The sequence below is a fragment of the Pituophis catenifer genome, unplaced genomic scaffold (genome assembly GCF_029215685.1).
Source record: "Pituophis catenifer annectens isolate HBS135680 unplaced genomic scaffold, rPitCat1.0.hap2 SCAF_10, whole genome shotgun sequence".
Lineage (NCBI taxonomy): Eukaryota > Metazoa > Chordata > Lepidosauria > Squamata > Colubridae > Pituophis > Pituophis catenifer.
This window is the reverse complement of record NW_027256890.1, coordinates 11,014,696-11,024,695: the sequence shown is the minus strand read 5'-3', so window position 1 is coordinate 11,024,695 and position 10,000 is coordinate 11,014,696. Positions and strand designations below refer to the sequence as shown.

The window sequence follows — 10,000 nt, the reverse complement described above, 5'->3', positions numbered from 1 at the left end:
GTTGGCAGCAACCCGTATCAACCATTAGCACCAGTCAATGGTATTTGTGATGCATTTTTAAATGTTCAGTTGACTGAGTTCCATGTTTCATGAATAAAAGAGATAATAATACCAATAATAAATACAATTTCCTTCTTTCTCTCGAGATATATGAAAGGGAGACTTAGAAGAGTCTGCTGAACAGGTGGGAAAGGGATGAGTATCTACTCTGATGATCACTAACAACCTGTAAGAAGAGTGAACCTTGGACTCTGTGGATGCAAAGCAGGTGTTTTGCCACTCAGCCACACCTCTTGTGGTGGCATAAATTACAGGGGAATGGTTTCACTGGAGGCCCAGTGTTCCACCTCAAACAGGTAGAGACATAACTGGAACTGTGCAAAGTTTCACCTACCCCAACCTGGGCCCTTTCTAAAATGCAATTCTCCTACCCAGTTTTCCCGAAAATAAGACATCCCCTGATAATAAGCCTAATCGGGCTTTTGAGCACATGTGCTAAAATAAGCCTCCCCCAAAAAATAAGCCCTCCCCGAAAATATTTAAACACAGAACTGGAAATCAGGCAAGACAGCAAGAGGAGCTGTTCCACCTGCCCCAAAATAATATTACCTCCCCGCAAATAAGGCCAACCACTTATTTCGGGGTTCAAAAAAAAATATAAAACAGGGTCTTATTTTCGGGGAAATGCGATAATTCCAGAGTTTCAACAAATCAAGAGTGAGGATATAACCCGTTCTTGCCACAAAATAAGGATTTATTATTAATATTATTTTGCTTGCACACATTATTCTTAACATGGAGGGAGAAGCACAGACCCGAAAAGTTTCATACATTCTTCCAAGCCCCGTTTTAATCATAGTTTGCTGCATAAACCACAATGGGCTGGACTTGAATGCCATATCGGTGCTATCTTTTGGCTTTGTGAGATGTCAAAACCCAATCTGTATAATCACCATCTGTGCAAATTGCTCCTACAAAGAGCAACGGTGCCCCTTTCTTTATTGAGCAAATGTATTTATTTTAAAATCTTTATAAGACCTCCCTCCTCCAAAAGCTGATATTAAGCTCTCAAGACATTCTCAAGTGGGCAGGAACCCATGCTTTTCAACCTACCGTATTTTTCAGAGTATACGACGCACCGGAGTATAAGGCGCACCTTAGTTTTTGGGGAGGAAAATAAGAAAAAAAGCTGATTGGCAGGTGGATCGGCCTCCCGGAATACCTCCAATCAGCTGTCCCCAGAGGTGAATTTTAGCAACAGGTTCCTTGGTTGTGAGCTCTGTGCCTTGCTTTTTTTTTTTTCTCCTTTTTTTTCTGCCTCTAAAACTTCTGAAACTTTTTTTCGTGCCTCTGAAAGCCTCCGAAACAGAGCTTCAGAAAAAAAAGCCTCTGAAGCTCTGTTTGGGGGCTTCTTTTCTGAAGCTGTGTTTGGAGGCTTTTTTTTCCTGAAGCTCTGTTTGGGGGTTTCTTTTCTGAAGCTTCTTTTCTGATGCTTTTTTCAGCCTCTGAAACCTCCATTTGAGAAGCTGGGCAGGGTTACATTCAGAGTATAAGACGCACCCAGATTTTCACCCTCTTTTTTTGGGGAAAAAGGTGCGTCTTATACTCCGAAAAATATGATACCTACTCTTTATTCTCCATGGACTTCCATTCGTTCAGTTTACATCTCCTTGGTCAAGTCTGTCAAATGCATATATGCAGGTTAGTCCTCAACTTACAACCATTCATTTAGTGACCGAAGCTACATTGGCACTGAGAAATGGGACCAATGGCCATTTTTCACACTTAACAACCGTTGCGAGCATTCCCTGTGCTCATGTGATTAAAATTTGGACGCTTGGCAACTGACTCGTATTTATAACAGTTGCAGGGTCCCGGGTTCCCATGATTCCCCTTGAAAAGCGAAGTCAACGGGGAAGCCAGATTCACTTAACAACCCTGTGACTCACTTAACAAGTGCAGGGATTCGTTTAACAAATGTGGCAAGAAGGGTTGCAAAACGGGGCAAAACTCCAAAACTTTCTGGCTAAGGAACAGAAATTTTGGGCCCGTCTGCGGTCGTTAAGCTGAGGTCTACCTGTACAGAGATGTTTCCTTGGTAATAATAGCTTTCTTGGGAATGTAGCAATGAATAAATCTATATGGCAATAACTAAATTAACGTGGTGGCAGATGGAGTGGAGAAGCTGCCTGACTTCTGGGTCACTGCAATCTGGAAAAATCAACACAGGAAATTTGTCTGCCTGAATTAGAGAGGTATTATTACTCTCTAAGGAGACTTTCATTCAGGGGTATCCAACCAGCCAGACATGCTGGCTGGGGAATCCTGGGAGTTGAAGTCCAGAGGTCTTAAAGTCACCAAGGTTGTCTTCTTCTTCTTCTTCTTCTTCTTCTTCTTCTTCTTCTTCTTCTTCTTCTTCTTCTTCTTCTTCTTCTTCTTCTTCTTCTTCTTCTTCTTCTCCTTCTCCTCCTCCTCCTCCTCCTCCTCCTTGTGCCATAAGTACATGCAATCTACCTAAGTAGATACAATCTTCAACCAACTTCTCTTTTGAAGCGTCAAGTGTGAAGGCTTCCCTCCGTTGGCTGCTATATCCAAGGAATGTATGAATTTGCTTGGCAAAGGAAGGAACAGATGAGTCAGAGAGTAAGGCCGGCTTACATCCAAGAAAACGAATATTCCCTTCCCTCGCTTCTAATACATTCTTATCTAACATGTGCCTGGGAAGCCCGCAACTATATCTCACTTAAGATAGGTACCAGCATGTCATGATTCCTGGTGGAACATTTTTTGTCAACAGTGAAACTTTAGTCAGAATTCAGTGTAGGAGTGTAGGGTGACTGAGCTGTGTTTGTGGAAATTCTCAAGGAGATGCTAAGCTTTGAGGTTTTGGGTTATTTTTTTTTTTAAAAAAACGTTTGTGGTTAATACTGAGTAGAGGTCACACAATATAAGCAGTGCCTTGCCAAATATGGTAATCTGTTCAACCTGTTGATGGGATTAAAAAGGGGAGGGGAAAAACTTTGGGAGAGATTATGCAAAGCAGGACGATGAAAATTGTCAACGTATTATAGCATCTTTCTTCAAATGAAAAGGCTGAATATGGATTTAGGATGTAGATAAACTTCTCTGTCAGCCTGGGGTCATGACTGCAGGTTGTCCTTGATTTACAACCATTTGTTTAGTGACTGTTCAAAGTTGGAAGAAAAAAAAGTGTCTTAGGATTGATTTTCACACTTAATGACCATTGAAACATCCCCATAATCACGTGATCAAAATTCAGATACTTGGCAACTGACTCATATTTATGACGGGTGTAGTGTCCTGGAAATATGTGTGATTACCTTTTGCAACCTTCTGGCAAGCAAAGTCAATGGGGAAGGAATAGAATAGGAATAGAATTCTTTTATTGGCCAAGTGTGATTGGACACACAAGGAATTTGTCTTTGGTGCCTACGCTCTCAGTGTACATAAGGAGAATAAAATACATTCATCGAGAATAAAAAGATACAACACTTGGTGATCGTCAAGGTTACGAATAAGCTATCAAATCGTACTAGGAAACAAATAAAAACAATATAATTGAAAGATATAAGCAACATGGTTATAGTAATAAGTGGGAAGAGATAGATTCTAATAAGGAAGAGAAGAATAATAGTAATACGATCTTAGTATATTATTTGACAGTGTAGAGGGAATTAGTTGTTAAGCAGAGTGATAGCACTCGGGGAAAAACTGTCCTTGTGTCTAGTTGTTCTGGTGTGCAGTGCCCTATAGCATCCTTTTGAGGGTAGGAGTTGAAACAGTTTATGTCCAGGATGCGAGGGGTTTGTAGATATTTTCACAGCCTTCTTTTGGACTCGTGCAGTATACAGGTCCTCAATGGAAGGCAGGTTGGTAGCCATTGTTTTTTCTGCAGTTCTAATTATCCTCTGAAGTCTGTGTCTGTCTTGTTGGGTTGCAGAGCCAAACCAGACAGTTATGGAGGTGCAGATGACAGACTCAATAATTCCTCTGTAGAACTGAACCAGCAGCTCTTTGGGTAGTTTGAGCTTTCTGAGTTGGCGCAGAAAGAACATTCTTTGTTGAGCTTTTTTGATGATGTGTTTGATGTTTATTTTTTTTTATTTTATTTGTCAAGAACGTATTAAGTAATATATATAAGTATAAGCATGAATTGAATACATAAAATAGATACAAATACCATCTTAATAAGGGGCGTGCATACTCTTATGCACGCCCCTTATTAAATGTTAGGTGTCCATTTTAAGTCTTGAGGTATGAAAATTCACTTAACAACTGTGTTACTAGCTTAACAACTGCAGTGATTCCCTTAACAACTCTGGCAAGAAAGGCTATCAAATGGGGCAAAACTAACTTAATAACTATCTCACTTAGCAATAGAAATTTGCAATTCTGTTGCAAGTCTGACCTTTTATCTGTAACCCAAAGAACAAAGCACCTGGACTTTTTAATATGTATTGCAACAATTATCCATAACAATACTTCTAGTGTTTGTGTGTGTGTGTGTGTGTGTCTTGCCTCAAATGATTCATATTCAAATGTGACATAAATTCAGACCACAAAGCTTGTGCCAGAGCAAGTTTTGAGTAATATATGCTTTCATTCTGCATGTATTTTTCTTACCGTATCTGTAGGGAAAAAAATGCTGTCTCGGTTTTTACCGGTGATTTCTTCATCACTTTCATTCACTCAGTCAATTTTCCCCTTCTGTTTCTCCGCAGTGTGGCAATTTCAAGAGAGGCTGGCAACTGGAAGAAAGTGATAGATCTTTATGCAGCCCATCGTGGGATGGGAATAAGTAGCTGGAATCATTGATTTTATTAACCTGTAACATGCCGTTTTATTTTTATTTTATTTTATTTTATTTATTTGTCAACCATATATAACAAGTAAAAGTATAAACATAATTTGAATACGTGAAAAGAATAAGAGTAAAAAGGAATATTCAGACAGGGACAGTAGGCAGGCTGGTGCTCTTATGCACGCCCCTTACAAGACCTCTTAGGAATGGGGTGAGGTCAACAGTAGACAGTCTAAGGTTAAAGTTTTGGGGGTTTGGGGAAGAAACTACAGAGTCAGGTAGTGCATTCCAGGCATTGACCACTCTGTTACTGAAGTCATATTTTCTGCAATTGAGTTTGGAGCGGTTTACCTTGAGTTTGTATCTCTTATTTGCTCATGTATTGTTGTAGTTGAAGCTGAAGTAGTCATTGACAGGTAGCACATTGTGGCAGATAATTTTATGTATTATATTTAGGTCAGACCGAAGTCGGCGTAGTCGAGTGTGCTAAAATCACCTTTTCCAATTAAGGGTTGGGTTGAAATTAGTTAAAAGTTGCAAATGCAATATTTAGGTGGAGGTACTGACTGACATAGAGTTTTGAGCCCTATTTTGTTAATCCATGTTAGGATACGAGGTCCGATTTCAGCTTGTGAAGGTGGAGTTAAATTGCACCCTGAAAATGTGGATTCCACCAAGAACTCTGGGCTTATTCTGCAAACTCAAAAGCATGTCTTCTTCCAATAGGGGAAAAAAAAACTCTTGTTTCATCTTATTTAAAATCCCCAATGGAAAACCTGGGTCAGCTCATACGCAAACCGGCTTAATTCTGTCCACGTAATGGAAATCCCAATTAATATTTCTCCATGGATTCAATATTCATTCTGTGTTGTTAAGAACAAGAGTTTTCAGTTTCATAGCGCACGGCCTTATTATTTTGCTGGCTCGTTTCTGTTTTCCTTTTTTTTCTTCCACATCGGCTTCACCTTCTTCTCTTCCCATTTTGTTATTATTAAAATCTTATTATTAAAATTATAAAAATTGAGGATAAGAAGAAGGAAAAAAAAAACGCCACTGGCTCCTCACTTCAAGGCCAGGTTTTCCCAATAATGGTATGTAGGTGCTTCACATTTTTTTTTTTTTATTGCCCTGGCCTTCATCTTTTTTTTTTAAAAAAAAATGAACTCTCCCATTTTAGAAGGCAGTTCTGGGATCTCCTTGTGGTCTCCCATCCCTCGGCTCAGACTCCAAGCCCAAACAAGAGGCAATGCTGCACAGCAGGGCTCCCGGGAGGCGGTTGCCAAGGCGTCAGAGCCTTAAAAGTCGGGCGTGTGTATCACTACAACCCACCCCCAGGCGAATGGAAAGCGAGGGCGGTGCCGTTTATAAACCAGCCGGTAGGCCTCCGCCTTTCCCGGCCGTCACTTTACAGTGCAGGCCGCGCCCCTTAGCGACCATCCGAAGAGGCCTTAGCAACGCGAGGGGGGGCGGAGCTCCCGCGCGGAAGTCTCGCCCCTCCTCTCGCGAGAACAAGGCCATCCAGGGCGCCAAGCGCGAAATTGCGGCTGCGCGGAGTTTCCGGGAAGAAAAAGAGAAATAGAATGGAACGTTCGGCGGAGGCAGCGGCGACGACGGTGGCCGGGAGGAGCGCGAACTTACCTTGGTAAGGTGGGGGCGGGGGAGGAATGAAAAGAACGGGCGGAGGAAAGGATGCTCCGTTGCTAGGAGACGGGCTGGGTTCCTCTCTCTAGGCTTCTGCATAGGGACCGCTGCTCCTCCTTTGGGAAGGATGGAGGGGGGGGTCCCTTTTAGAGGGCGCAGAGGCATGCATTCTGCAAAGGACATGCTCCTGAGCATGTGCAGAGCGCTGCTTTACCTTCCTGACTGAGGCTTGGATTTTTTGTTGTTTTTTTTTAATGCTGGGGGGGCGAGGGGGTCTTGCAAAAGCAGCCAAGGGGGTCTTGCAATAGGAGGGCTGATTGGGGTGCAAAGGAGCCCATAAGGGGTGCATCATGCATCCGTCAGAAATGGTGTAGGTAGGGCCTCCTGCTTGGGCGGGAGGGTGGGGGGTGGGGTTGGACTAGATGACCTACAAGGTCCCTTCCAACTCAAGGTCCGCCTTGAGTCTTTGGAGAAAGGCGGCATACAAGTTGAACAAATAAATAAATAAAAATAAATAAACTCTTTGTTATTCTGTATCTATCTGTATCATCCTGACCTCCATCCTGTAAAGGGGCATTTTGCACAGAGGAATGAGCCTGTCATCTGCACCTCTATTAACCGTCTGGTTTGGTTCTGCAACCCAACAATTGGCTTAATCATCTTATATTCACATTTTATAGGTATGCTATTTTAACTGTTCACCGCCCTGAGTCCTTCGGGAGAAGGGCGGTATAGAAATTGAATAAATAAATAATAAACAAGACAGACACAGACTTCAGAGGATCATTAGAACTGCAGAAAAGTTAGTAACACAGCTGTTAAGTGAATCTTCATACCTCAAGACTTAAAATGGACACCTAACATTTAATAAGGGGCGTGCATAAGAGCGCCAGCGTGCCTATCGTCCCTGTCCTAATGTTTCCTCTATTTGTATCTATTTTATGCATTCAATTCATGCTTATACTTATATATATTACCTAATACGTTCTTGACAAATAAAATAAAATAAACATCAAACACATCATCAAAAAAGCTCAACGAAGAATGTTCTTTCTGCGCCAACTCAGAAAGCTCAAACTGCCCAAAGAGTTGCTGATCCAGTTCTATAGAGGAATTATTGAGTCTGTCATCTGCACCTCCATAACTGTCTGGTTTGGTTCCGCAACCCAACAAGACAGACGCAGACTTCAGAGGATCATTAGAACTGCAGAAAAGTTAGTAACACAGTTGTTAAGTGAATCTTCATACCTCAAGACTTAAAATGGACACCTAACATTTAATAAGGGGCGTGCATAAGAGCACCAGTCCTTGTCCTAATGTTTCCTCTATTTGTATCTATTTTATCTATTCAATTTATGCTTATACTTACATACGTTACCTAATATGTTCTCGACAAATATAATATTTTTTTTAAAAAAATAAACATCAAAAACATCATCAAAAAAGCTCAACGAAGAATGTTCTGTCTGCGCAAACTCAGAAAGCCCAAAGAGCTGCTGGTTCAGTTCTACAGAAGAATTATTTAGTCTGTCATCTGCATCTCTATAACTGGTTTGGCTCTGCAACCCAACAAGACAGACACAGACTTCAGAGGATAATTAGAACTGCAGAAAAAAACAATGACTACCAGCCTGCTTTCCATTGAGGACCTGTATACTGCACGAGTCAAAAAAAGGGCTGTGAAAATATTTACAGACCCCTCGCATCCTGGACACAAATTGTTTCAACTCCTACTTGTCTTGTTGGTTGCAGGACCAAACCAGACAGTTATAGAGGTGCAGATGACAGACAGGTCGCAAAATGGGCTAAAATTCACTTAACAACTGTCTTGCGTGGCAATAGACATTTGGCAGTCGTAAGTCGAGGACTACCTATAGTAGTAGACCCATCAGGGTGAAGCAGAACTCTGCATTTTCTTGCTCTCCTAGTTGTAGCCCCAACATCATCTCTGGAGCCTTTTCGCTGACTCCTTCCTCTTTCCTTAGCTCAGCTCTTCCAAACAGAAATAAAAAATAATTCCCAGTGGTTGGGAAATACGGATTCTCTCGTTGTGAAAATCTGCATTTTGTTTTTATTGGCAGGGTAGAGAAGTACCGGCCTCAGACCCTCGGGGATCTAATTTCTCATGAGGACATTCTGAATACCAGTAAGTATTCAATAGCGGTGTGAATATTTTAACTGATCTTTAGCGACACGCAGCTGCCTCTCGGTTTGGAGTGCCCAGTAAAGGAGGCTTCGGCTGCCATCATTCCCCACACCTGTATGGACTATGGTGAGGGATTGTTAATTATTATAATTCAATTAGCACTGAATTGCTTTTATAATACCGCTTGCATTGCACACCAGAACAACTAGACACAAGGACAGTCCCCCCTGCATGTCATTACTCTGCTAAACAACTAATTCCCACAACACCATCAAACTATGTATCTAGTAAGGCTGTATTAATATTCTCATTTTTCCTATTACCTATCTCCTTATCTTCTTATGACTATAACTTTGCTGCTTGTATCTTATGATTTATATTGTTTTATTTAGTATCCTCGTATGATTTATGTTGATTGCTTAGTGTTGATACTACCATTAAGTGATGTAATCTTATAATTGATGATGAATGTATTTTTACCATGACTATGATGGTGATTTATCCCTTGGTTGCTTGTATGTACACTGAGAGCTTATGCGCTGAGACAAATTCCTTGTGTGTCCATTCACATCTAATTCTAATTCTACCCTGTTTCCCCCAAAATAAGACCCAACCGGAAAATAAGCTGTAGCATGATTTTTCAGGATGCTCGTAATATAAGCCCTACCCCCCAAAATAAACCCCAATTAAGATTGTCAGCCAGATGGGTGCATTTAGTACCTTATTTTCCCCAAAATAAGACCTAACCAGAAAATAAGCCCTAATGCATCTTCTGGAACAAAAATTACCATATTTTTCGGAGTATAAGACGCACCTACCTTTTTTGGTGAGGAAAAGAAGAAAAAGAACTCTCCCTCTGCCTCTCCGCAATTTTGCCTCCTTGCAGCAAACAGCCTGCTTTACTTTCATTTTCGTTTTCAGCATAGCTTGATTAGCACAAGGGGAAAAAAAATCTGCTCCAGCAATTTACCTCTTTGCAGCAAGCAGCAGAGCCCTGCACAAAACAGCTGAGAGCAAATCAGCTGAGAGTCGGGAGGCCGATCCAATCAACTTGTGCTAATTAGACTGTGCTGAAGCCGAAAGGAGCTGTTTCTTCTTGCTGTTTGCTTGCAAGGAGGTAAACTGCTGGGAGGCAGAGGCCAGAGGGTGAGGGCCAGTGAGTGGGCAGGGCTACATTCGGTGTATAAGACGCACCTAAATGTTCACCCCCTTTTAGGGGGGAAAAAGGTGTGTTTTATACTCCGAAAAATACAGTAATATAAGACCCGGTCTTATTTTCGGGGAAACACGGTATTTGTTATTGTTATTGCCCCAATTCTGAAAATTAATTCCCTAAAAAGAAACTGATGTCAGCACTTCAATCTGCATTTACTCTAGTGCTGACATAAGAA

At 41.4% G+C, this 10,000-nt stretch overlaps 1 protein-coding gene across 2 annotated transcripts in view; it reads left to right on the top strand.

The window, feature by feature from the left end:
- Nucleotides 1–6,395: 6,395 nt before the first annotated feature.
- The window catches only part of RFC5 (replication factor C subunit 5), a 16,141-nt gene continuing 12,536 nt past the window's right edge, over nucleotides 6,396–10,000 (top strand). The window contains exons 1-2 of one of the 2 annotated variants that reach the window (XM_070950570.1): nucleotides 6,396–6,464; nucleotides 8,545–8,609. In XM_070950570.1, the coding sequence (XP_070806671.1) occupies nucleotides 6,403–6,464; nucleotides 8,545–8,609 (127 nt within the window). In that variant the 5' untranslated portion in view covers nucleotides 6,396–6,402. Of the gene's footprint in view, nucleotides 6,465–8,543; nucleotides 8,610–10,000 lie in introns of those variants that run through there. The other variant, XM_070950571.1, reaches the window with a different exon arrangement.